The following is a 27436-nucleotide window of genomic DNA, read 5'->3' on the forward strand; positions in this document are numbered from 1 at the left end:
CCCCAACAACATGTAGGCGCCACCGTGGCATGCCACGTCTGCGGATGGAGCAGGTCAGAACCCGTTTGGACCTATATGACACACCCGAACAAGTTCGAGGACCTAAAAATACATTTTAAGAGTTCAGAGATCTAGACGACACATGCACATAAGTTTAGAGATCGCTAGTGCACTTCACTCTTAAAACAATTCTTCTATAATTTTTTTGTGCGAAGCACGATATGCTAAATGCATCCGTGATAATCTGTAATCCATAACAGTTACATGCTTACATTCAAGTGATGTTCACAAGTGCATATCAGTGAGATATCAGCGACTTATCTTCAACTTTACAAAATCATAATGACATATTCATAAATTTTTCTTATTATGGCTTGCAAGCAAACATACAGAATCCCCTTCTTTTTCTAGTGATATGATCAGTGTGGTCCTTGCTTGTGCTTGTGAACAACTCCTTGCGATTGCCTGAAAGAAACCAACACGAACAGTAATACGTACGAGTACAGCATCAATTTAGATGAATCATCTGTTAATTTATCCCCAAGTTTTGTTTAGGAGAAGGGAGTATGTATCATCAGTTAACTGGTAAGCATCTGAAGGAGACGTAAGGCCAGTTACACTGTAGCTATCTAATTATGAAGACTAATTCCAAACATCAGATCGCCATCACGGCAAGAAGGCAAGAAAGCCATGACAACTACGACACCCTGCCGCTTCTGGCCTGCAAATCTGTCTTATATTATCTCCGTCCTGTCATAATATATGTGATTCTGACTATTTATTTATAATTTTTAACTATTCGTCATATTTAAAATTTAGTGTAAATATAAAAATCTACATGTAATAATACTTAAACTACTTTTAATAATACAGAAAATAATAAACAAAATAAATAATATTTTCAATTTTTTTGAATAAGACGAGCAGTCAAATATTACAAATAGAAAGTCAAAATCTCTTATAATCTAATCTAGAACGGATGGAAGTATTTGCGATATCAATTTTGGGGGGAAAAGATTAGCAGTATACTGAAAAGAGAGAGGTGAAAGAACAATAGTAGAAAAATATTAGCAGTATACATATAAATTGAAATAAAATTTTGTGGTTGCCTTTTTTTTTGTTTAATCTGGTTCCACGTTTCTACACATATATAGTACAAATATACTGCGCATAAAGGTTCTTAAAAAGAGGTTTTCCAAATATACGGGTATCAACAACATATTCACAAACAAAAAATATTCTATGAATAAAAGTTATTTTATATATATGTGTTGCGATACTGAAAAAAAACTATAATGAGAAAATCTCAAAATCAACTCTAAATTTAAAATTAAAAAATTTAAATTTTGACTTTCAAGCACAGCAAAAGCAAAAAAAAAAGATAAAGCAAATAAACTTTCATAAATACAGTCCAAATTTGAATTTGATGTGTATCTATGTACAATTTTTAGATCTCATCTAATAGAGTTTATGTAAAAAAAATGTTTATAAACATAAATATTTCTGTGCATAAATCTTTTATAACTTTATTTTTCAAATCGAATGTATTCATATATGAATCTAAAAAAAATGAAAGAAGGCTCATTTGTGTGCCACGCATCGATAGCGAAAAAGGCCACAACCAGAAATGGAAAATTGCGTAGAGAAACAACGATAATAGGCCGATCCGTGTGTCGGGGGCCTTTGTGCCAGCGTTCGCGACTAGAAAATTCACATGCATTAGCCCTCCGAGTCATTTCTATAGTTTATTTATACATTCTCTGTTCCTAACTAACTATAAGGATTTCTATGATTTATTTACACGCAATATATGCATTTCTACGACAATCATTTTGTGGAATCCAAGAATTTTAACTCAATCGGTGGCCGGTGTGTTGAATAGTCCCATATTGATTGTGAAGGGGGCAATGGATCTATGATATAAGTGGAGAGCCCCTCACCTCAATAGCTAGCTTTTGAGGTGGAAAAAGCCCTTTACAATCCTACAATTGGTATCAGAGTCTGACTAGTTTAACATCTCTGGCCCGATAGACACAGTGTGTGAACGCCTGATGGACCGTAGGGTGCCTGCGGGGATACGGGACCTGTATACCTGATGGACCATGGACTGGTGATACGGTGAAGGGGCGGTGAAGGTAGGATATAAGTGATGGAGCCCCTCACCTCAATGACTGATGGACCATGGACTGGTGATACGGTGAAGGGGCGGTGAAGGTAGGATATAAGTGATGGAGCCCCTCACCTCAATGACTAGCTTTTGAGGTGGGAAATGCTCTTTACGATCCTACACGGTGGCGATACTCCACCCACACCTCTCATCCAGATCAAGATCGCCTACTGCCAGTTCTATCCGTTTGACCTACAACTACAATGGCTTCCCAAGTTCGCCCACTTCACCATCTAGGACTAGGTAGGCATGGACGGAGCTAAAACAAAATACAGGGATGCAACTCATTTGTTTTTTAGTGTTTACTAGTTGTTAGATGCCCGTGGGTGCTGTGGGCGGAGTTGGCGGAGCTCGGTTCCCGCGCTCACCGAGAACGCATGCCAGGGCGACGACGCCGCGCAGCGCATGCCCCTGTCTGCATCTCCGCCGTTCTCGAAAAATTGTGGGCCTAGTACTCTCTCTGACGTGGATGGTTCGGGGTACTCACCAGCTGTACGCACGGTGAATGCCCTTAGTTGGTACTCTTCTTACCTGCTATCGTGCGTATATCGATCCCCAATGTTAGTATATATATTGGAAGTAAAATATGTGCTTTAAGCTAACTGTTTACTTGCCAAAATAGTTTCGTTGCAAAGCACGGACATACATCTAGTGCATATATCAATAATAGTTTATTTTGTTCTTTTATTTAGAGCTTATAAAGGTTGAATTCAAATTAAATATTCATATTTGTAAAGTGACATGTCATGTATTAATCTATTTTATTAATATCTTTTAACTATTTCCTCCATGGTTTTTTAATATAACGTCAACGTTGACTTTTCTGTTTACGTTCGACCATTCGTATTATTAAAAAATTATATAATTATTAACTATTTTATTATAATTTAATGTATTATTATAAAAATTTTAAGCATCACCTATAATTTTACATATTAGAATAAAATTTTTAAATAAGATAAACGTTCGTAAACATAGTTTAAAAGACATGGAGAAGTTAAAAGAACGGAGCACATGGATCTACCTCAGGATTTCCCATCCATATATAATTGCGCGTGCAAACGAATTGACTCCGAGCCCGAGCGTGGCACGCTCCCGGTGTCGAATCGGATTCGGCCGCTACCAGATGTGTATGGCTATATATCGGGCTTTCCGGTGATCGTCGGAGACGCCAGCAGCAGCAGCAGCATCCATGGCAATGAGAGACGCGCAGCAGCAGCAAGAGGAGATCAGTTACGCTGGGCTCAGCCAGCTGCCCAGCGACGTGCTTGTCGCCATCCTCGACAAGCTCGACCTGCACGAAGCCGCCCGGGCCGCCGTCCTCTCCCGCCGGTGGAGGCGTCTCCACGCCCAGCTTCCGCTTCGCCGGCTCGTCCTTGACGTCGACGCCTTTCTGCGCCACCCTGACCCGTTTCAGCGTCCCACGCTGGCCGAGCAAGCGCAGGCGACCGACGCGCTGGTCGGAGCGGCGGCCGCTCTGCTGTCCTCCAGGAGCTCCGACTACCCCATCTCCACGCTCGCCGTCAGGTTCTTCCTGCTGAGACCCGCCGCCGTCGCCGGCCTCGTCGACGACGCCCTGGCCGCCGGGAAGGTCCGTGCGGCCGAGCTGACCGTCCTCGCGGAGAAGGACGACATCCACAGTACGGTCGAGGAGGAGGAGGAGTACGGACGGCGGTTCCGGCCGGTCGCTGTTCGACGCGCACCCTCGCGCGTTCGCCGCCCTCACCAGCCTCTCCCTGGAGAACATCAAGCTCGCCGCCGACTCGCCGGACTTCCCGACCATCATCGCCGCGTGCACCGACCTCCGATACCTGACCCTCGACGGCTGCCGGCCGGCCGAGGCACTGCCGTCGCTGCCGGTGGCGATACGCCACCCACGCCTCCTCCAAATCAAGATCGCCTTCTGCCACTTCTCCACGGTTGTCCTCCAATGGCTTCCCGAGCTCGTCGGCTTCACCATCTGGGACTGGGTTGGCACGCCGCGCTCCCGCCTCCCTGTGAGCTTTTGGCCATGTCCCCCGTCTTGCCGCAGTCACCCTGAGCTGCAGTCCAGCGCCATGGAACGCCCCACTCAAGCTGGGTGACCTCCTCGTCACTGCCACCGCCATCACCGACCTCCGGATCGATTTCAGAGCGGAGAACATTTGGCTGAAGCCAGAGCCGTCTCCACGGCTGCGTCGTGTGCTGCAAAACCTCAGGCATCTCAAGATACACAATGTCCATGATCAGTGCGACCTGTCCTGGACCCTGTTCCTGCTGGAGGCGGCTCCGCTGCTGGAGGACCTCTACGTCGAGCTCTGGAGTCACCCATGCTTGGACACCATTGACGACGACGGCGGCGAGGAAATCCTGCCGCAGAGACAGCGGAGTGATTTCACCTGGGACGGCGGCCGGCTCGCCGCTGCCTTCGACCACCGGCGGCTCACCCGCCTCACCATTCTCGGCTTCCGGAGGGACGACGAGAGGGCCATCAGCTACGTGCGTCGTGTGGCGGAGGTGGCGCCGGGGCTGGAAGAAATATGCCTACGCGAGAAGGAGCCTTGCGAGGACTGCGATGACATCGTCGACCGGTGGCCGAGCTTCCCCCGCACCGATGAGGAGAAAGATTTGATGAGGAATCGGATCATTAGTTCTAATGTCGTCCATTGCAACCTAGATATCGAATTCATCGGCAACGACTAATCTGTACCTGAATTTTTTTTATGGCTATGTGCATGCCTTCAATTAGTTATTCGGATTTGCTATTTGTCAGAAGAGAAATATCTATCTGTCGCTCGGTTTTTATATCTATCAGTTTTGCGTTTTTGCTTCAAGATCTTTGGTCATACGCTACTTTATTTGGTTTCCTTGTTCTTGCTGTTCGATTTCGATCAAACTTACCATAAAATAGATTGATGGGTTCAGTTTTTTCAATTTTCGTGTTGTAAAAGTTGGACGACGAGGGGCGGTAAGACATAGGATGTCCCTTTTTGGATCTGTTTGGACGAGATTTAGATTCTGAGAAGCTGCTGTTTGGTAGCCAGCTTCTGAGAATCTAAAAAAGCTCCTAAACCCAGCTTCTCCAGCTTCTGGATTCTTAGTTCATTTTTCAGAGATTCTCAGATGTTTGGGACAGCTTCTGGCAAAATCAGCTTATAGGAGAAGCTGCAGCCAGAAGAAACTCCCCTAAACAAACTCTTTATAACTTTCGGTCCATCTATTTCTGCATACATGTTTTCTAAACAACTAGTACTGTGTATTAATTATACAAAAATTAAAAAAATCTAAAAAATGTCATTGACAAACGTCTAGATCTAAGAATTAGCATTGATGAGTTCTACAAAATACTATCGTACAAACGAATTTATCTGAAAAATACTGTCACTGTTAGGGTTCTGTCCATTTCCACTATTCATATTATAACACTTGACGGAAAAATGCTAACATAATTGTAACGACGATAACATTTATTAGATAAATTCATGAGCAATTTTACGATTCTTAAGAAGATACCGAGAGTTACTAAAATTTTAGTGTAAATTTTATTTTAGTGTAAAATTTATTTTAGTGTAAAATTTGGTACCTACTCGTATCTCAGATATCATGATGTACCAAATTTTACACTAATATTTCGGTACCTCTCGGTACCTACTCAAGTACAGTAAAAACACTCTAATTTCATTTATATGATGACAATGTAAAAATACTCTAATTTCATTTATACGATGACAATTTATAGAGATCATATCATTGATGACAATTCTTAGAATTAAGTATTGAGAAAATCTAAAAAATGCCATTGACAAACGTCTGAGTATAACAAATATCATTGACGAATGCAAGTTCTAACAAGTGCTATCGTACAAACGAATTTGTCTAAGAAATAGCATTGCCGTTAGATTTCCATCAATTTTTTGCTATTAAATATACCGTTCACACTATAGCACTTAACAGAAAAAGGTTGATGGAACCCTAACGGTAACGGCGATGATGGAACCCTAACGGTAACGGCGATGGCATTTCGTATGATGGTATAGGCGATGGCATTTCGTATGATGGTATTTTGTAGAACTTACGCTCACCGATAATATTTTTTAAAATTAAGTGTTGGTTAGATTTCTCTTAAGCATTTGTCAACGGTATTCTTGATTCTCGAACTGATTCTGAACCGAAACAGGTGTGTTTGTATTGCGAGCTCTGAGGCCAATGCGGTAAAGTCGACGGCCGGCGAGATAAAGTGAAGAATTGCCGGGTTTTGCCGGAGAAAACAACACTTCCGTATCAACTTTGCATTAACCGAGTCTTGCTGGATCGAAGATCCAACTTCCCAACAACATTGGTAGCAGCAGTACACAATCAACTACTTACATAAAACTGCTGCACTTTCTGAATCAAGATAAACTACATATACAAACACAACTGTCATCAAACTACCAACGTGAGTGTGAGTGAGCTAGCACACCACTATACCCCTTTACAAGTATTGACAACATCACCAAAGAATGCAAATGCGGCTAATGGTTGTGGCTCGAATCATCATCATTCCCACCAGAAAGCAACCAGCGCAGATACTCAGTGCCATTGTCCAACGATGAAGCATTGCAATCCATGGTCACCCTCTTGCGTGTAAGAGTTTCGATAGTCACAGCTTTCCTCTTCCGTCCACCTCTTGGACATGAGCGCAGCTGCTCGTCCATCTCCATGAAGTTAGCCTGGATGAGGTAGATCTTGTCAGGTGCCACTCAAAATGATTTGGCACAGTAACCACTAGATGCACGCAAGAGCTAAAGATCGGTAAGCAAAACTTACTTGAGTGTATACATGAGCGCTGGATTTCTCATGGTTATCCCTGACATGCTTGTATGGGAACACCTTTTCACACCCCGTGTATCGACATGCGAAAGGTTTAATTTGATCATGGCATGCTTTAACATGTTTCGTTAAATTTGATTTCTGCAATAGTTGGGGGCAGGAACAAGTTACAATCCATATCATATGCACCTAAAGCCACCGTTAAAGAAGAGGAAAACAACAATACATAGAACACCAGAGGATATTAGACTTACATTGGAGAAGGAGCATTCACAACCCTCAAAGCTGCATTTTATCCTTTCAGTTGATGGGGCCCCTTCATGGGCTCGTAGGTGCCTCTTAATGTTCTTCTTCAGGTATTTCTCCCCACAGATATCACACTGAGTATATTGATGGCATGCCTGATTATGAGCCCTCAAACATTCAACATTTGTGAACATCTTCAAGCAGCCTGGTTCACAGCAAACTACTTCCACATAGTCCAATTTCACTGCCAGAACAGGACAAATTAACTTAATTCTGAAAATACCATTGGCATGATTACAGTGTTTAGTTATGAAATTTACAAGGAATCTCCTGATCTATTATAAGGAATAACCAAGGACATACCATGTGACTCTTCATGTTTCTTCAGCTTTGAAGCATACATGAAAACCTTATTACAGCCCTCCTCCTTGCAAATGAACTGCTGGTTGCTTTTAGTAACATTTCCATCCTCGTGGATTTCCTTTACATGCCTTTGCATATTTGCCTTGATACCAAACTTCCTACCACAACCATCCATAGGGCAGGTAAACAATTCCCCTTGATGCTTAAGCATATGACGGTTCAAGTGATCTTTCCTTTTATAGCTGAAGGGGCAGTCTTCAAGTGGGCAAATGAAGGATCTCTACAATCAAGGGAATGATCAATCGAGTCAAAACTAAAACTGTTGTAAGCTTACTCATTTCTTTTATGCTTATAAACTATCAAGGAAACTGGTTAAATACAGTGCAGTGAATCCCAAGTGTTCAGCATTTTCCATTAACATGATAAGACAACGGAGATTATTATCACCATAGCGAGCTGAGAACCAATGAATGATGGTCCTAGCTTTCTGAGGTGACATTTTGATATTGGATCCTCTCACCTCTTCTCGAAGCACCCAAAAAGGATGCCTAGAGACATAGTAGGATGAATAAAGGATATTTCTATCCTTATTCCCCAAAGGATCCATAAGCCAATCAATACTTACAAAATATCCATGCGATGGAACAGATTTTCAGCAAAAAGACAATATACAATTTCCAAAAGAACATATCAACATACTGTAATTGTGTACATGATTACAGAGATGTCAACACCATAGCGAACTAAATGAACCTATTACAGAAGGTCCTAGCTTTCTGAAATGGTTCCAACTAAGGCCTCTATTTACTCCAACTAAGGACCTCCAAAACCAGGTACATGAAGCTCAAAGATAGTGAGAAAGTGAACATTAGAACAAAGGAGAGGATAATCTCCCAAATTCACTGCACAGATCCATTTGACAATATTTGCCCATTAAAAAAATGATCAATAGCTATCAACTAGTCAAAATTAAGCAGTTATATGTCTTCACCACTCTTCATTACTAATAGAAACTAAACATATCATGCATAGCGTACCAAGGCAAATTCCAGTACACGTGCATCCATAGAAGGCAACAATGCAAAAGATGCTGCACGCTATCCCATGAAGTTGCATGCTATTTAGAAAATAGTACAAAGAGTAATACAAACAAGGACAAACCTCCTGAAAGAGCGTGAGGAGGCAATCCTGTTGGAGCTTCACAGGAGGTCAGCCCAACCTGTTACTAGTCCAGACAAGATTAAATATGCCTCATCGCATTTTGGAGTTCTTTGGGATCCAATGCTTCACACTGTAAAGAATCTAAATCCTGCAAAATACTTGTTTTTAGCAAATTGAATAGAACAGAGAATTTCTCTGAACCAGATCAACAGATGGAGAAACTCTCTAAAAGAATGTTATGTTTAAATGTTTTCCATAGAAGCATCCACTTAGGAGCTACCAGTACCATTAAAATAAAAAACACGTGAACTACCAACCTCATCAGAATGACTTTGCATATGCTGCTTGAGATGAGCTGGCTTCTGGAAAGAAGCACCACACTCTTGGCAGTTGTGGTCGCCATCATGAACAATCTTTTCTCCATTTGAATTGTAGATTTCTGATTTGTCCAGTTCCTCCTACAGACAAATTTGGAGCGAGGGCATCAGAAATTTATACAATGTTTTAAATGGACAAGAGAAGAAATTGACAAAAACACAAACATATCGTGAATCCCAAACACCAGCCAGAGAACCACATTAGCATTACAGTGAAATAACTAAATCTAATAAATACAGTTTATGTTGCATTTAAACACATAAGAAGGCATAAAATGGACCACATTCCTAAAATGTCGTCAGAGTAATATACCTTATGATGCAGAACCATGTGAGCTTGGATGAGACATTTCTTGGACCTAACAACCGTGCAAAATTCACACTTGTAGCGTCTTATGTCCCTGTAATGTGTCGCATCTTCAATCTTTGTATCTCCATCAGTCTCATCTCCAGAGCACATCTGATAACAAGATAGTTAGAAATTTGACACACATAAACAAGTCATTTATAACAAGTTTATCAAAGACTAATTACTTAGAGTAGCAAGCAAATTGGTAAAACAGTGTGCTCGTCAGCAAGATCTGCAAAATGAGGAGAATCAAGTCCATAACTGAAACTGGGATGTCTTACAGTTTTCCTCTTCTTTCAGACAATTGAACAAACAAAACACAAATATAGCATAGCTTTGCAGGTTTGTTCACTTGGCTGAAAGAAGAGTAAGACTGCAAGGCGTCCCAGATTCTACTACTAGCCTAACATTGCACTTATCCATAACTGTTCGTCCTTGCGCGACGCCAGCAACCTATCATTCGGCTGAATCCTTATGCTAGTGTGGTAATACAAAGGCATGTGCTAAACATACGAATCCAAGGGTCACCCAAAATGAACTTTTGCGGAGACAGAGCGAGATAACGGATCCACCGAGGCTAGGAACGAGAAACCGCGGCGCGCGCGCGCGCGTGCGTGGAGGAAGTACGGAGAAGCGTGTTCGTAGCTCACCGTGGTCGCGAGGTCGGGATAGGTCGCCGTGCTCCTCCGCCGCTGCTGCCAGCTGCTCCTTGCCTCCGCCGCGCCGCCGCCGAGATGAGATGACCAGAGGAGTAGAGGGAGCTAGGGTTGGAGAGGGTATATATACTGGGCGGTTTCATGGCATTTACGAGTTTGCCCTCCCATGGCCCATTGGACTTCTTTTCATGGTTGTGATGCATCATTGTGGGCTTCTGGCTTTTGCAGCTTAGGTGAAGCGACAGAGTTTGCCCAACAAGACAAATGAATTAATGGACAGAGTTTGCACAATTAACAGAACTATTATTATACTCGTGCTAACGGCACGAAAAGATTCAAACTTGATAAGTAAATAAAATAGTGTATTATTTTAAATTTAATCATATATATAAACCAAATATGCAAAGTTGTTTATCTGTCGAGTATTTGTTAATTTAATTATTTAAATAAACTCTGACAAAATACTAAGAGGACAAGGGTGATGTCATTTCCAGGCAATTTTAGGAATCGGAGGGTAGATGCCGATGCTTTCATAGGTGAAATTAAGGTTCATTACTGCGGACGGTGTAATTTGCTACACAATCTGCACTGCTTAAGATTCGGTGACGCAACCAGTGAACAGGGCTGCGTTCTTAAAAAAAAAAGATTTTCTCTAGATTTTTGTGCACTCTCTGAATCGCTAAACTTGCATTTTTTACAAAAAAAAATTATGTAAAAAACTTTATCATCTTATATTTCTAAAATAGACTTTTAACTTTCTAAAAGTTAACACCATCATTTATATTTATATTATTAGAAAGGTATCACAAAAGTTAAGAAAATCTTACATCTTCACCCATAAAAAAAAACACGGCCCTTCTCGGAATCTGAATGATAATTTAGGCTGTTTAGATTAGAGAAGCTAGAGATTATGGAAAAGCTACCGCTACCTGAAGCTAGATAACTATTTGCAAGCATGGTTATTTAGATGGTGTTTCCAGCATCACTGGCCTGCTTAGGATATCTCAAATGAACAGACCGCTCAAGGCTGAGGATGGGTCCCATATTTACAATCACAAGATAAACAACAATAACAATAATAACATTTAGCTACGCAAAATGTTTGTTGAAATGAATATTAACTAACTATATTATTTTAGCAAGAACTTAAGAATTCCTATCGAAAGGTGACAACATGATCTGGATCCTTGCAAGTCCAACAAAAGCTGAATGGAAACGAAGGTAGACAGATACCAAATGCAACAAGAGCTGCTGTGCAATGCTCTCACCTGAATTCTGAATTCAAATGAGATGTTATCTTCTTGTGCCATCATCCAGCCAGAAATAAAGGGATTAAACCGATGTGCTATGTTTGCCCTTTGAAATTATTTTGTCCAAGAATTATTTTCCATTTATGTATGTGGACATGTATATACCTCTAAAATTTTAACAACACTGATCCACACCAGAATTCGCTTAGCTATTTACCCTGTATACATCTGTGGAAACTTGATTGTGCATAAGCCATTTGATTAGATACTACCATAACTATGACCAGGTCTCAATGTGAAATTTACCATTCCTTTCTAGTTTCCTGAGCCATATCGAGGCATCCTCTTCTGAACAACCACTTTCTTGGCAGATAACTTCTTCCAGTGCAGCTGTAACATCAGCTGGCATTTTGGTAGACGAGCCAGCGATGTAAATTGCAGCCCCGGACTTCAGCAAATTCCACACTTTTGCACTCTGCTCCTTTATCCTGTGCTGCACATAGAACTTTTGAGGCTGATCTCTAGAAAAGGCAACAAAGAAACCACCGCCATTTTTCAAGGACAAAACTCCCTGGTCATGGGCATGAGCATACCAGAAGTCCTTGTATAGGAAATCGTTGTCTTGATTTCTACAGCCAAAAAAGAATAGAATGGGTGCTGTTGGTTCTGGTGTACTTTGTGCAGCCCTTTCCGCAACAAATGCACGGAATGGTGCACATCCAGTTCCTGGTCCAATAAGAATAAGTGGAATCGATGGATGTGGAGGCAAAGAAGAATGGTGTACCCAACACGGTATAAGATTTTCTGCACAATAACACACTGTAAGGAAGGATTGGATGACTTGTAGCTGTTTTATCATGGTGGTGTGCATGAATGGAGTTAGTATAAATTAAATAGAATATTATGGCACCATGAGTTGCAATCAAGCTCGGAAAAGAACAGAAGAAAACACAGCATAGGGGTTAACATATAATTAGTTGAGCTGAGGATACCTTCATTTGGATTTAGCCCTGCCAGCCATGAAGAGCAGAGACCATGCCGCGTCCTTTTGAAAGGTGTACGCCATGACACAATGCTAACAGTCAAGTGTATTTGATTTGGTTCTGCTAATGGAGATGATGATATGGAAAAGGCTCTTTTCTTTAATGGAGGCGTTAGTTGCACCAACCATTCAAAAGGCATTTGTACGGAGGGAAAATCCTCCAATACCTAAAAGCAGGAAAAAGCAAATGTCAGAGTTGAACCATGAAGAGTAAATTAAAAGAATGAAGGCCTATTGCCATGTATCAGCTAAAAAGATAAGGCATGTATGCACAAACATTATTATGAAAAATCTTTAGTAAATGCACTGCTTACTTCTAGAACAGTTCGGCCCTCCTTTTGATTGTACTGGTAAAGGTCATCTCTTCCTTCTGGAGAAGCAAAATACTGAAGTTTTTCCTTTTCATGTTCAGACGTTGCAAAAAAGCTCATGACCTACAACAAAACATTATACTTCCTTGAGCATTGAAATAACATATAGTGATGCCAGTCATAGGCACCAGGGTATCACATGAATTGGTATGGAATTTTAAAAAAGAACTAGAAAATAGCTGTTGCATAAATGAGGCACTAAGGATGATCTCTTGCCTCAAAGAAATATCGCCGAGGGGAAGCTGATGCGACATCCATTGTCAAAGCAACAAAGGTCTTTAACTTGATGCGATCAATAAATCCATTCAAAAGTGAAACTTTGGAAACTTTAACCCTGCCCTTGGCTCGAACCTGGGCAGACCAAAAGGAAAATATCCACTCTAGTTAGCTACATAACTACAATAGGTCAATACTGGTTGAGAAGTTATAAAGGAAAGAACTACAGCTGCTCTCCATTCTTGGGCGATAAAACCAAGAACAAGTGTTTTTGTTTTAAAAAAATGACTACGTGCACATGGCAAATTGCTTGCTAGTAACATGGAGATCCTGTTAGGCGAGCTGTATTTCATTCTTTTCCCCTGTAAACAGTAGATGTCAAGCACCTAATGTGGAATCACACAGTAAAAGTATGAGACTACTGAATAAAGTTGCATATGTAGCAGAGAAAACCACAAAGGTAGACAAAGTTATTCCACATGATAGAACTAAAATCACAATACAGATCCACATACCGTTATGTAACAATCTGGATCCAGTTTACAGCGTTCAATGAAAGAGTCAACAGCTGATGGACTCTGACTTGGTAGAATATCTAGAGCATCGCCAACCTGATAAGTGATGCCCTAACATGAAAAAGCAAAACACAATTTCAATCTGTTTATATTTATACCTAACAAAATGATTGAGATAATACATCATAAATGGTACAAAGAACATACGGAAGATGGACTTTCCAGTTCAAAGTGGCGCACATCTCTGTCAGAATTTTCCTTAGTTAAACGCTGATTTGATACCTGAAAAGTTTAGCAAGCTCATCAGCTAACAACTCAAGCATATAAAAGTTGAACTACCAAATAACAAGTTCACAGCACAATTTTTGCACCATTGATCTATTCAATAATCCTGCAAACAGGCGAAGCAATTTATAGTTGACTATATAGGTATCCCAGAACAAACAACGGCATAATCCTTTCAACTAAAGCATGCGTATGTTCGGCACTCATCAGGTAAACAGAAAAATAGATCCAGAATAAGGTGTCTCACAAGTAGGGTTGGCAACGGGGCGGATCAGGGCTGGGTTGGGCCAGACCCCGACCCCCGATATTTCTCCAAAGCCCTGGCCCCGGCCCCGAAGCAGAGGTCTGGGGGAAATCATCCCCCGCCCCTGAACAGGGTACCGAAGCACGATCTCGCTAGTCCGAGAACTTCAAGAGCAGTAGTGAGGGAGGTGAGGATGAGGGGAAGCACAGATCTCACCTGGCCACCCGCAGCTGGTGCACCAAGCTGGCATGAAGGGTGAGGGCAGGAGGCTGGAGGCATTAGTGGCAATGGCTGGGCTGAAGGAGGAGGCAAGAACCAGTGTGGAGGAGGTTAGGAGGTGGACCGCTAGAGGCGTGAGCGGCAGCACCGCAGCGATGGCTTGGGTAGTTGGGCGGCAGCAGAAGGGTGATGGAGTGGGGATTGGGGAATACCGGAATATGATTAGGGTTATTAGGTTATGTGTATGTCGGGCCCCATGGGTGAATTTCAATCCCTGCCCCTGTCCCCAGAAGTTACCCAGCTCCGGCCCTGCTCCGTAGGCCCCGTCGGTGCGGGTCCCCGGCTCCACAGGGGAAATTGCCAACCCTACTCACTAGTCAAGTTTACTATTGAACTTTAGTTCCAGTGCCAGTTGGTTTGATAGAACCTATAAAATATTTAAATTATGGGTTACAAGTTCTAATTTTATGAAGTATGTGCGATCCCTTCCGATAGTGTTACCATGGGCAATCAGCCATTAGGAAATTTGGAGGCATACTCTAATGAATTTTATGAGTACTGTACTTGGAAGTTAGTTAGGAGTAAAATAATTCAAGCTACCCATTAAACGACATAGGGCAGTATGTTGTGTGTAAGTGCAGAGTACCCCTAAGATGACTGTATAATATAATGTGAACTGCATGGTAAGCTCAACCTTAATACAATCAGAGTACCAGGCTATAAATGAGTTACCATCAAAATATGGACGATAAAAAAATCATGAAAGATTACTTAGCTCTTAGCTCTCGGAAAGCATATAGATCATACCATTTGTAGCATATAATGTGGCTCTTTTTCATTGTTATAGAACTGTAGGGCAGGGGACATTGAGCGCGCTCTCTGGATTAAATTCTTGGAATCTGATGAATAAACGGAATATTAGAATCTTAAAAGAAATATTGCACTATTGTTTGCAATTGCAAAATATTATAAAGATTCACTTCACACCCAAAATGTTAGAATCTTGTTGAGCCTTGTCAGAAGAGTGATAGATGACTTCAACTTTTGCATCTCCTAAGATACTTAAATCAGGATTAATGATATCAGACATTCTTGGTAACAGCAAAGGAGTTGTTTGATTCAGTGATTCCCACAAAGACAGCAACCAGGGATCTAAAGCTCCTTCATATCTGGTAAACAACAACAAATGAGTTGCTTAATAAACCTGAATAGTTGTTTGAGAAGAGAAGGAGAATACACGAATTATGGCAACCAGAAAAATATTTGGCATCTAACTTCTTCAGGACTTGCATGTCAAGTATTGAAACAATAGCAAATGAAGAAGTAACAGAATTAAAACATACCCTGAAGGGTGTTGATCATCTCCCAAGCCTACCTGTATGATTGGTTCTGCACCAAGATGTAAAAGCCTTCTATCGAGTTTTTTTGCAGCAAACTGCAGCAGATGAACATCAGTGAAGAGAATAGAAAAAGGAGCCCTTGACATTCCAAGCCATAATAATTATGATTTTGTGAAAATAAAACTTGTAGGAGTAGCCTGGATTTGCTTCGATAAATTTTGATGAAAACAAAAGATGGCACTATATCAGTATGGTTGAACATGCAACAGAAGTAATGTTTAGACTACAGAATGAAAAACTAAATAGGCCAGAACCCTCAGCAAGCTTTCAAGTGCTTGCTCAAAGCTATTGCAGTAACTCAAAGGGAAATTCTGAGCCTTTGGTAGTTCTAGCATATGACAATTTACAAGCAGTTACCATAGCAACAAGCCATTGCTAAAATCGCATTCACAGCATCCCCATAAAAATTGACAACGAATCACATGCTGCTATAGCATTTATCCAGCGAGAAAACAGTATTTCACAGGCATATTTGGAAGAAAATGATTCATAGGATAACAGTTCGATCCCCAGAGCCACAGGGACTACAAAAATTTCAAACGTTCCAAAACAAATGCCTAACAATGCTTACAAATAATGAACTATAGCAGCAAAAGCAAGATAATAGTAATAATCCAAGCTAGAACACTCACATTGTACTTCTGATAGCCTGAATCCCCGAGCCCAAACACCGCGTATCGGACCCCTTGAAGCCACCTCGCACCCAAATTCTTCTTAAGAAGGTACCTCCAAAACTCCTGCCATGCCCAGAAGCAAATCAATCAAAACCCCAATTAACAGATCGAAAACATAGAACAGATAAGATCTCCAAGAAGACCTTCATGGAATCCGGGGGATCGCCCTGCCCCGTGGTGGACACGACGAAGACCACGAGCCGCTCGCTAGGTAGGCAACTCTGAAGGGGAAAAAAAAAAGAGAGTAAGCGTATGCATTAGGTCAAGCAGTGATCACGAGAGGAGGGCCATGGGCGTGGGGGCTTCGAAGGAGAGCTTACAGGATCGAAGCTGTCCATGGGGAGGACATCGACGGCCGGGCAGCCGCCCCGCTCGGCCTGGCGGCCGACACGTTCGGCCGCGTCCATGGCGTTCCCGGTCTCCGAGGCGTACATAACAAGGAGGCGGCTCTCCGCTGCCGCCATGGTCGTGGGCTGTGGAAGAGGAACAAATGGAGGCGGTGGGAAGACACGGGCGGCGGCGGCTGGGGCGACGACGACGACCTTGCTGCGAACTGTGCGAACCGTGCTGTATTACTGATAAATGGGCCGGGCCGTGGTGGCGGCCCACGGTGGCATGCCCTAACCTCATCTTCTCCGGTCGTCTCATCCCTTCCTCTCTCTCTCTTCTCTCTCTCTCTCGAAGGCGAAGCCAAACTCAATTCGGAGGAGAGGAGAGGAGAGGAGAGGATGGGGCGGAAGAGGAAGGAGCTGCTGTCGTCGGCGCCGTGGAGGACGGGGGAGGCGGCGGACGACGAGGACGAGGCAGCCAGGCTCTCCCGCGAGGGCAAAGTCAGCGTCACCAGCAACCCCGGGGAGACGCCCACCATGCACGTCCCGCGCGGCAGCAAGCGCCAGGACCCCCTTGACCTCGCCGTTGACGACTTCGACGAAGACGAGATCGACCCCGAGCTCCGCTACTCCTTCCAGCGCAACTCCAGGGTATCCATCTCTCCTCATCTCTTCTCTACCCCCCCAAATCTTCTCTCTTTTACCCCCATTTTTCTCTCTACCCTAGGGACTGAAATTGTTGGTTGCTGAATTATATATTCACTTGAATTCTAGGGATTGAAATTGCGATCAAAACATATTCCTCCAGAAAAATCTAACAAATTTTAGGGTTCAATCAAAAAAAAAGTGTTTCTTTCGTGCATAAACACGCTGCACAATTATTTTTTAAAAAAAAAAAAACTCACCGCCTAACCACAGTAATCAAGCTGGAGGATTAACCAGATCTCTGTTAATTGCCTCAGTAACTTATTAACTGTAAACCCTATAAAGAAATCACACGATTTCGTGTGCCCATTGTTATATGGCCTCTTCTCTATGTTATGTTTTCATCTTCATGGATATGGATTTTTGCTGTCCTGTCACAGCTTCTAACTTCATATGACGACATATATTTATTTTCTCAATATGGTGTTTCCTGAAAAAAGATCACTTTTATAGACCTTAGTCACCTCATGGTATAGCATCACCGTTTATGTTGTCCTCTTGTATCCTTTTTAGCAATACGGTCAATAGATATTTCCAAGTATGCTATCTATGTATCACGTGTATGTTCTATTAGATAGAAGCCCATGTCCTGCATACTCTAACATGCATCAATATTTATTGCAGTTATGAATTATCACCTATATTTATGCCCACTTGTTCATTATATTGTTCCCTAGTCACCTTGTTAGTTGTTGCCTTAACCATCACATCATCAGAGCCTGAAAACAAGCATGATGTGGGTATCTGGTTCGTTTTTCCCCAAGCCCCCAAAATGGGTTTTTTTGCTTTTGTCCCACTAAATTCTGTTGTGAAGTACTCAGCCATGTTTTGTGCAAATGCTGTGCACCTCGTCAGTCTGAAAGTCACCATGTTGGCCCCAATAGACACCATTTGTGTTTGTAGGTCTGCAACCTGAAAGGCAAAACCGCAACTTAGGTAGTAGGACCATAGTACAGCAGTGCATTGTCACTAGTTACAACTCAAGGTCCATGACGTATGATCCTTGATGTTTACTGTGCTTTTGTATTGCACTCAACATATACAAAACCACCCTGTTAGGAAGACAGTACCTGCCTACATGGCTATACGCTTATATTCTTTTTTCGTGGTGTAGCCTTAAGTATCTAGGATCACTTTCAATGTTGCATTTGTTTGCAATAATGCATCAGGGTAAGAAATTACAGGCTTCTTAAGTCGAAATGGCAATATTGTCATTATATGTTGAATCCTTGTACTTGGGTTGTATTCAGTACTTTCATTTTATTATCCTATGTAGAAGTTGAATCGCGATAAATGAACAAACATAGAACATAAGAACCTTATTAGGGACAGTTATTTGTTTTGAATGCTTATTGGCCTCTTTAGTGACTTCAGTTCTTGAACAATATGTATTGCAGATTGTTTAACTATTTAACAGGAAGCACACTGTTTTTGCAGTTCCTGCGGAGAGTATTTAGTGTGGATACACTTGTCAAGCCTCTTCCTCCTGTGATGGCATACAGTGTTTCTCGCAATGTGAACTTTTTCTTTAAGATCTTCACACAGTTCTGGGGTAAGTTCTGTCAAATGTTGATAGCAATATAGCATTGGTTAAGTGCTACTAATTCTCCCAGTTTACTCTTCTGGTCCTATTGTGCTTGCTGTTTCGTTTATTGTAACTTGGCTGCCTTGAAATCCCATTGTAAGAATAAGGAACAAATGGGACCAAGTTTTTTTGTTCACTGAGCTGAGAGCATGCAATAATGTCTGAATTCTGAGAGAAAAATCTGCTTATTGTTGTTAAATATATCATTGATGTCATTTTCCAAACCCCAAGGGAAAAAAATTGCATAAGAAAATAGCACTTATTTGTTCTTAATTTCACTGTTTTGTTGTTCGCAGATCAATATATAGTGTACAGTGTACTAAAATCAGGATATCTGCACTTAGCCTACTTCGACAAAGCCCATCACCTTGTGTACTAGAACGCCATTTTTTTTCCTTTTCTCTAAATCTTTTGGTGCATCTCTTGCAGATGAAGAGGGAATTGCCAATGCACAGAGATCCCTTGGACTGGGGAATGAGGATGGCTCCCGGCGGGCCCGCTGATTACCATTTTGTAGCCAAACCAAGTTAATGTGTTGAGGGATCTTATGCTAGAATTTGGAGTCCTTATATGCTTCAAAGGACACTTGGTGTGGTTTAAGTTTGAGTTCTGCTGTTTGTTTCTTCCATTTTGCCCTTGTAGATCTGGTCATGTCATATATTCAGACATTGTAAACTTCAAGACTTGTACTCAGATATCTCGTTCTTGTTTCTGTTTAAAAAGTTGAATTAGCAGCGTGTGGTCAATTTCCTGTTCTTGTTTTTGAACAGATTCCATATAAAACTGAATTTGATGTGTCATGACTCATGAACTGGTTTTTTTCTGTTGATCTTTCATATCAGCGGGCACCCTAGACATGTGCGGTATAAAGTTCTTCCTATGTATCAATGTAAAAATGCTAATATCACTGCAACATGGCTCATACCTATCATGCGAGTACAGAAATGTTAACAACGTCAGCTGCTATCATCATCCCTGATGGTTGCATCAATAACTGACGATTCAAAATGCTAAGCGAGAGAAAATAAAGAGTTTTTGTTGATTCCCGTTCTAAAAAACCCAGCTTCTAGGAAATGGTTTTTATCACTTGAGACTAAGAGCTAGGGACAAGTACAAGGATGGACTAAATTCAATGAAACCAAAAAAAAAAAGATCCTGGGTTGTTTCGGTTTCTTTTGACTGAAGAGCTGGAGATTAATGTAGAGCTAGAGACTAGTGTAGTATAGGACAGACTAAATTCAATGTAACGAAAGAAAGATGTTGGGCTACTCTGTTTCTTAGTCAAAACAAACAAAGATCATTTCACTTTCTTCCCCTCCAAAAAACAGGCGATAGGCAAATCATGTTGTCCACATTTGTTGGACCAGCAGCAAGGCTCTCTTGGCTAGAAAAGCTAAACTATCCATCTACAGAATTGCAAAAATCATTCAGGGGATCAAGATCATCTCCAAAATCTGCATTTCATAGGCAGGCATTTTTCTTGCTTTGTACTATTAAGTCTATAACCGACCCTGCAACTTAACAATCCCTGCATTGGCTGCTTTTGGTGTTCCAAGATTCAGAGCCAAAGGCAGTGGTCCTCAATGGTTTGCCTTTGCATCCTAGAAAAAGCCCCTCTCTTCCAGGCTTTGCAGAGCCAATCACTCACTAGGTTTTGCTGTCATGTCATGTACCATTGTACGTCGATCATGCATAACAAAGAATGGGAGAAAATTCAGTGAACTATGGCAGACATCAGTGAGTGCTTGTATGGCATCAAGCCACTAGCTTAGCATACTGGCAAATCTTTGTTTGTTTATGTAGGAAGATTAGACTAGGTATATAGGTCCCTGTGATTGTGCATGTGATTGATCTATCCTTTACCTTAGCCCTGCAAATATGAATATATATCTCACAAGGTAAGGAACTGCCATGTAATATAAGATCAATGGATGACATAATATAGAAGATTATATGCTAGTGGCACAATGCAAGGTGACTACATACAGGTCACTAACTTTGACCATGAATGACTAGTTTATTACATAATTAGAGAAAGTTTGATGCATTTTTATTATATTTTAGAAACTTGCAATATCACAGTTTGATTCAAATGGACGTAGAAAAATGAAAAATAAGATATATAAATCTAACAGAGATAAATATTTATAATTGTTATGCAAAACTGTAGATTATATGCTCAAGGTTTTTGTCGGTTAAAACAAAGTTGCATTATTCTTGTTAGGTGAATTTAACATTATTTATGAAGATAACTTGATGCATTTGTTATTCTGTGATATTGCTACACGAGATGCTCTATTAAATTTGAGCTCAAAGCCTCCAACTATAAGAATCTTGGAGGACTTCATTGATGGTTTATTTGCGCATCTCAGTTATGTTAAGCAGTAGTGCAAATGTTATGATTAGCACAGAAACAAAATATATATAATGCAATTCACTTGTTCTCCCATTGTAAGAATATATAAACATCAATCTGTAGACATGAAGCCATGAACTCTACTTTTGAAGATGTAATCAATAGATTTCACTTTCCTGATAATGTTACCTAATATTATTGGCTGAACTTCATTCTTGGTTCTCTCTCGATGTTCTTCTATATTAAGACTTGATTTTGTGTTCACTTTCTTGGCTGGACTGTTCTTGCTACAGCATTCACCAAGTGGCTGCCAAAGAACCCTGGACAGTAACTAGCAGAATATAAACATATCCATTGGGGCTAGGTAGGACTCTAGATTGATCTTTTAACTGAGGATGGAACATGTATGCTGATGGATAGAGAACACTGAAAAGATTGAGCTAGCATCTAAAAGGTCTCAACTGTCATAAGCCAAACTTGCAGGGAAGAGATGGCAGCAATCTTTCTTTTGGCAATGTCCAATGAGCACTCACTCGTTCAGCTTTTGCCTTTGCCTTTCATTAAGCAAAAGCCAATTGGAATCTGGTCATGCTTTATGCCCAAAACCACTAGCATCTACTATGAAGCATCCCACAATCAGATGTCTCCTCATCTCCTAGTCTACCAGGTGGCAGCTTCTCAAAGCGTCCCCATTTCTGCAATGAATCAGGACTGACATCTGGGAACATGGGATTTGCACACTAAAATTTTTCCCCTCTGGTTAAGTAATTTCTACTACTGTGTAGTAACTTTAATCTTGTCAATTAAAAATTTTTGGAAGGAAACAAAAAATATTGGCACAGAAGTATACTGCTCCTGTACATATGAAGGCTGCACTTTCAGTTATAGATATGAGCTCGACAAAGTTCTGAATTCAGATTTTCTTTTTTTCAGAAGAGAGCTTGTTGCAATCCCCAAACAACAGAATTATATGTGACATATATGAAAGATCTCTTAATCTATGTGAAGCAAACTGTACTTGTGAGTTGTGACTCGTCATAGAAACAATGTGCTTCTTTTTAAGCTCATCATTTAAAAAAAACAAACAAACAAACTCGCTCCAGATTCATCCCCATCTCCAATCCTCAGCTAACTAACAAGGACACCTTTCTAGAACAGCTGCCACTTTGTCTTAGTGCATATTGTAAGATATAAAACCTACTTTATGTTCATGTCATTTCGTATTTTTCGACGAGGAAACATCATTTTCATGGACAAGGTACTCTCTTCCGAAAAATGGCTTGTCAATGTATTCTTGTAAAGTTCAGGCTGTAGTTTTTTTTTTCAGTGAGTACTTATACTATTTCCTGTGGGCCAAAAGGGAAATTTTGCCAAGGGTGATAGAGATGAAAACCTTGTGAGAGCACTAACAAGTGAGGGATTTAAAATGGCAGAGAATCATCTGCCATTGCAAATTGTTGGGTAAAGATGCTTTGTGTAGCAAAAGAGAGAGATGGGAGAAAAAGAGGGGTTATTGACATGACACCAAATGGGTATCATGTTTTAATTAAGCTAGCAAAGCTAGCCATCTTTCTAACAAGACAAATGGTCGTAAAGCAAAATGGAGGAAGAATTCGTAGCCATTAGCCACCCATTTTGTTCATTTTATGGTGCGGCCACAAAGCCAACAAAAATTACAATACCAAGGCTCCTCACCTGGTTCTTATGTCATTCTTCTTTTGTTTCAACTTCTTTATTTCTTGTCCTAAACTAATATTCACAAGCACACTAGGTCCAAGACTTAGGGCCTATTTAGGGAGCATTAGATTCTGAAAAGTAGCTGCTTAGTAATCAGCTTCTGAGAATCTAGAAAAGCTTCTAAACCCAGCTTCTCTGGTTTCTAGATTCTTAGTTCATTTTTCAGAATCTGTCAGAGGCCGTGGACCGTTTGGGGCAGCTTTTGACAGAAACAACTTTTGGAAAAAGCTACAGCTAGGAGAAACTTCCTCAAACATGCCCTTATTTTTAAACATCTGTATTTAGGTACTAGATTTAGCTGATTTCTTCCATTAAGAATACCTAATGTTCATGCAGCTCTTGAGACTGAATATTTATCCAGCAATTGAAATAGGCCACCCAGTTAGCAAATCAGATATTAGGGCATAATTAAATCTTAACCAACTTGGTACCTTGAATTAATTATCCAATCACAATCTCTGAATCTATACGGACTCAATGATTGAGCTGCTAACTAGTTCTAGTTAAGCACCTTGGGCACAACACAAAGAGCATAAATGTTGATGTGTTTTCTGAATCCTTTGCAGGCAAAAATACAGGGGACCATGAGAAGTTGCAGTCATCTCATCTGAAACCTTTTTCCTTTGATCAACGATGCTGTCATCTGAAACCTTCGATCCCAATTCCCAACCTGTGTACTACCACATGTTTGTGAATGCATCTTGACCCTGACGAGCTACCTTAGTTTGTTCCCATCCACACGTCCCGTCCAATGGACGGTCCGGATCGAATAATTTTTGCTATCAGAATAGCAAGCAGCATGCACGCATCTGTGCAATGCGAAAGCTTGCTTTCAACAAATATCTACTCTTATCCATCCCAAAATATAATAATTTCTAATATCCAAAATTTATTCTAAAATATTAAAACTTTTCTACTTATATTTCGTTTTGATCGATCAAGGTCATTCTCAGTGAGAGTATCATTCTCATTAAGTATCATGTCATCACTTTTGGTAATGTTGCAAGGAGTTGATAAAGTGAGGTAAAATGAGTTTTATCTTGACGAAGCTCTATTTATGCTATTTTCAATGCAATTTGTATCTCATATGTATTTCCAATAAAACAACAAAAATGAAATAATACCTTGTATAGCATATTTTAATCATCAATTAAATATCATGTCACTTACGTGACACTCTTGGAAACATAAAAAAAACCTTTTAGCGGAAATGGCCTGAGCTCCCACCACCGGTAAAGTTTCTCACAAGCGTTCGCTTCTCAACTAATCATAACATATCACCATTTAATCCCACCAACTTTCTTCATATATGTACCATTTATCCAACTCTGAAATTCCTTAGGACATGTACACGAATATTGTCTCTACATCCAGAAGGGCAGATAACTTGTACAATAGTTTAGACAGTTATGGTCTTTTTTACTTATTTACGAGATTAAATTTTACTTATTTACGAGATATTTAATATAAGTATGTATCTATAATCAATCACGAACCTAAATAACATAGCAAGCACCAGAACTATCGAGCAACAGTTATCGACGAGCAAAACGACGGCGACGCTGCATGGTTTCATTAAATGAGTGCCACGTTGGATTATTTCGACTAAATCAACGGTATTGTCTGAAGGTCGGAGATGGGGGCAGTTGCCTAGGTAGCTATCGGCTATATATCGCCCAAGTGTAAAGCTAGAAACATATGCGTGCATCGTCCCGGCCGAAACAATAATATTCTCCGGCCATTTTCCATTTCCCTGGAGAGAGAGAGATCTAGAGAGAGAATTAATGAGTTCAATTAGAGAGAGAGTGTGTGTTTGTGAGTGAGTGGGAGAGGTATCTGGTCTGGTGTATATAAAAGGAAGAGTTGCAGTGTGAGTTGTGGTAAGCAAAAAGATAGGCAGAGGAGGAGGAGGAGGAGGAAGGAGGAGGAGGTGTAGGGAGCAACCGGAGCAACCTCGAAGCTAGTCCAAACTAGTGGGAGGTTGTCTTTCCGGCCGGCCGGAGCTGAGCTGAGCTAGCCTCGACGATCGAGATCCAGCCAGCATCCATAGCTATCTAGCTGAGCCAAGCCAAGCCAGGCCAGGAGGAGGAAGAAGAAAGGAAGAGGAGACGAAGCTGATCGATGGCGAGAGGGAAGGTGCAGCTCCGGCGCATCGAGAACCCGGTGCACCGGCAGGTGACCTTCTGCAAGCGCCGCGCCGGGCTCCTCAAGAAGGCCAGGGAGCTCTCCGTCCTCTGCGACGCCGACATCGGCATCATCATCTTCTCCGCCCACGGCAAGCTCTACGACCTCGCCACCACCGGGTACTTCTCTCTCTCTCTTTCTTCTACCTTCGCCTCCAGCTTCAGCTTCCTTCTTGTGTCATCCATTTTCTTTGATCAATCTCCTCTTCCCTCCCTCCCTTGAGCAGAACCATGGAGGAGCTGATCGAGAGGTACAAGAGTGCAAGCTGCGAACAGCCCAACAACGGCTGCGGCGACCACAGAATGGTTAGTGTGATTACTCTTAATCTCTTTCTCTTTCTTTCCATTTCAGTTGTTAGATAGCTCGCCCACACTCCAAATAGAAAAGTTAATTGTACCAATCTCCCTTTTTTTTTTAGTCCAGTGCAATATTCTGTATAAACTGTGACAAATCAATGTGCTAATTGTGTCTGAAAAATATGATATTTCTAGTCTGTTAGTGATTAAAGTTCACTCTTCCATGTACTAGCCCAAAACTATATGGAAATGGAAATCCTCTGTCTGAAACTTTTACACTATTGTTTCTGCGATATTTCAAATACGTAGTACATGCAGTAGTACACACCATGAAAGCACATCTCACAGGTGACAAGTAGTTTAGTTGCAACTTTAGAATATTGCCTCCATTTAACTCATGCTCGCTTGTTATTTAAATTTGGAGCATGTGTGTGAACAGGACCCGAAACAGGAGGCAATGGTGCTCAAACAAGAAATCAATCTGTTGCAGAAGGGCCTGAGGTAACTAAATATCCACAGATTGCATTATAGTTGTTGTTTACTTCCATTGTCAAAAAAAATGAAGATAAAAGACCACACAATTCTTGTATGTCTAATTAGAAAGATCATACAACAACATGTATGCAATGCTGTCCATGACTTGGTTCATACTCGGTACCATTCAGTAGAACATTTTTCAAGCAACAGAACCATACATGAAAGTGTTATGAAGACAAACTGTTGAACTAACATTGAGTAATCTTGATGCACCAAACCAAACTGTTTACTCAACGAACACAATGTATACATCATATATTATTCACGTTCCAATGAATCCTGACACTTACTCTGGACAAAATTAAAACCCATGGCAGGTACATCTATGGGAACAGGGCAAATGAGCACATGACTGTTGAAGAGCTGAATGCCCTAGAGAGGTACTTAGAGATATGGATGTACAACATCCGCTCCGCAAAGGTAATTCATAGAAAGTCTTCACATTTCATAAATAAAAACAATGTTTCAGAGGTTGCTAAAATCTTTAATCTAACAGATGCAGATAATGATCCAAGAGATCCAAGCACTAAAGAGCAAGGCAAGTCATACAGTCTTGTTTTAACTCTGTAAATATACACACACAACAATTGGTAGCTTACTAAAATTATAGCTTATCTAACTATATGCAGGAAGGCATGTTGAAAGCTGCTAACGAAATTCTCCAAGAGAAGGTACTGAGGGTCGATTGACATATAATTGTGCACTTACCATTTTAAATTAAGACTAAATGTTGCAACATGCCAGATGTAGCAAATTGATGTCAGATGTGTACTTTTGCTTGCAGATAGTAGAACAGAATGGTCTGATCGATGTAGGCAGGATGGTAGCAGATCAACAGAATGGGCATTTTAGTACAGTCCCACTGATAGAAGAGATCACTAACCCACTGACTATACTGAGTGGCTATTCTACTTGTAGGGGCTCAGAGATGGGCTATTCCTTCTAACAGTAATAATGTCCTGGGGGATACTTGTGTTCATTATTAATGTGTAATATGGTTAATAATGCTTGTGTTGCTGTTTGTTCTGCTACTCTGATGTAACTTATTTAGGCAAGTCCCCCCAGGAATGTCTTTTAGTATTGTATTGGTCTTGTGATGCTTTATTTTCCCTAAAGAACTCTTGAAGAGCTCTGTTGTCAAATCATTTTAAGTAACTGAGACTGTTGTTTCTTGGAATGTTTACATTTGTAGAAATTGAGAAATTTTATCTGGTTTCAGTTTACTAAGTTAGAAAATATATCTACAGATAAAAAAATAAAATCACTAGTATCAACGCAACGAGTTCATGCTAGGAAAACTACTACTAATACTGCCATAGTGCTGAAACTCAATGCTTACATTGCCCTTCCAGTGTCCTCTCATGTTTAGGGGAAAAAGACC

General features: G+C 41.0%; 4 protein-coding genes across 4 annotated transcripts; 2 read left to right on the plus strand and 2 right to left on the minus strand.

Annotated features, from left to right (window-relative positions):
• Window positions 1–6372: 6372 nt before the first annotated feature.
• LOC102716150 (transcription factor IIIA-like) lies at window positions 6373–10212 on the minus strand. The gene is made up of 7 exons (XM_006658990.3): window positions 10105–10212; window positions 9419–9565; window positions 9046–9186; window positions 7568–7847; window positions 7213–7448; window positions 6956–7099; window positions 6373–6858 (listed from the first exon to the last, which is right to left on the minus strand). Exons 2-7 carry the CDS (start codon window positions 9563–9565, stop codon window positions 6661–6663), a joined length of 1146 nt encoding a protein of 381 aa, XP_006659053.1. The 5' UTR covers window positions 10105–10212; the 3' UTR covers window positions 6373–6660.
• Window positions 10213–10967: 755 nt separating this feature from the next.
• Window positions 10968–16827, minus strand: LOC102716239 (NADPH-dependent diflavin oxidoreductase 1). The gene is made up of 12 exons (XM_006659692.3): window positions 16647–16827; window positions 16470–16547; window positions 16285–16389; window positions 15596–15687; window positions 15240–15421; window positions 15060–15151; window positions 13712–13786; window positions 13505–13615; window positions 12990–13124; window positions 12717–12836; window positions 12353–12569; window positions 10968–12164 (listed from the first exon to the last, which is right to left on the minus strand). The coding sequence occupies exons 1-12, from the start codon at window positions 16788–16790 to the stop codon at window positions 11638–11640; spliced, it is 1878 nt and encodes a 625-aa protein (XP_006659755.1). The 5' UTR covers window positions 16791–16827; the 3' UTR covers window positions 10968–11637.
• A 127-nt stretch (window positions 16828–16954) lies between these two features.
• Window positions 16955–19673, plus strand: LOC102716434. The gene is made up of 3 exons (XM_006658991.3): window positions 16955–17306; window positions 18798–18912; window positions 19375–19673. Exons 1-3 carry the CDS (start codon window positions 17055–17057, stop codon window positions 19446–19448), a joined length of 441 nt encoding a protein of 146 aa, XP_006659054.1. The 5' UTR covers window positions 16955–17054; the 3' UTR covers window positions 19449–19673.
• A 5091-nt stretch (window positions 19674–24764) lies between these two features.
• LOC102716710 (MADS-box transcription factor 26) lies at window positions 24765–27232 on the plus strand. Its single transcript, XM_006658992.3, has 7 exons — window positions 24765–25341; window positions 25449–25527; window positions 25958–26019; window positions 26373–26475; window positions 26552–26593; window positions 26685–26726; window positions 26840–27232. The coding sequence occupies exons 1-7, from the start codon at window positions 25160–25162 to the stop codon at window positions 26999–27001; spliced, it is 672 nt and encodes a 223-aa protein (XP_006659055.2). The 5' UTR covers window positions 24765–25159; the 3' UTR covers window positions 27002–27232.
• The last annotated feature ends 204 nt before the right edge of the window (window positions 27233–27436 follow it).

Source organism: Oryza brachyantha, chromosome 8, assembly GCF_000231095.2.
Source record: "Oryza brachyantha chromosome 8, ObraRS2, whole genome shotgun sequence".
Taxonomy (NCBI): domain Eukaryota; kingdom Viridiplantae; phylum Streptophyta; class Magnoliopsida; order Poales; family Poaceae; genus Oryza; species Oryza brachyantha.

What these genes read in the sequence shown, in the direction of transcription:
- LOC102716150 (XM_006658990.3), bottom strand. Translation starts at nt 9,565, where the DNA reads ATGTGCTCTGGAGATGAGACTGATGGAGATACAAAGATTGAAGATGCG. An exon ending in GTGAATGCTCCTTCTCCAAT is followed by an intron (nt 7,100 to 7,212) that starts GTAAGTCTAATA and finishes CAACTATTGCAG; the next exon opens with AAATCAAATTTAACGAAACA. An exon ending in GCGCTCATGTATACACTCAA is followed by an intron (nt 6,859 to 6,955) that starts GTAAGTTTTGCT and finishes TACCTCATCCAG; the next exon opens with GCTAACTTCATGGAGATGGA.
- LOC102716239 (XM_006659692.3), bottom strand. Translation starts at nt 16,790, where the DNA reads ATGGCGGCAGCGGAGAGCCGCCTCCTTGTTATGTACGCCTCGGAGACC. An exon ending in CACATTATATGCTACAAATG is followed by an intron (nt 13,787 to 15,059) that starts GTATGATCTATA and finishes TAAACTTTTCAG; the next exon opens with GTATCAAATCAGCGTTTAAC. An exon ending in ATCCAGATTGTTACATAACG is followed by an intron (nt 13,125 to 13,504) that starts GTATGTGGATCT and finishes TGGTCTGCCCAG; the next exon opens with GTTCGAGCCAAGGGCAGGGT.
- LOC102716434 (XM_006658991.3), top strand. Translation starts at nt 17,055, where the DNA reads ATGGGGCGGAAGAGGAAGGAGCTGCTGTCGTCGGCGCCGTGGAGGACG. An exon ending in CCTTCCAGCGCAACTCCAGG is followed by an intron (nt 17,307 to 18,797) that starts GTATCCATCTCT and finishes CTGTTTTTGCAG; the next exon opens with TTCCTGCGGAGAGTATTTAG. An exon ending in GATCTTCACACAGTTCTGGG is followed by an intron (nt 18,913 to 19,374) that starts GTAAGTTCTGTC and finishes CATCTCTTGCAG; the next exon opens with ATGAAGAGGGAATTGCCAAT.
- LOC102716710 (XM_006658992.3), top strand. Translation starts at nt 25,160, where the DNA reads ATGGCGAGAGGGAAGGTGCAGCTCCGGCGCATCGAGAACCCGGTGCAC. An exon ending in GCTGCGGCGACCACAGAATG is followed by an intron (nt 25,528 to 25,957) that starts GTTAGTGTGATT and finishes GTGTGTGAACAG; the next exon opens with GACCCGAAACAGGAGGCAAT. An exon ending in CTGTTGCAGAAGGGCCTGAG is followed by an intron (nt 26,020 to 26,372) that starts GTAACTAAATAT and finishes AACCCATGGCAG; the next exon opens with GTACATCTATGGGAACAGGG.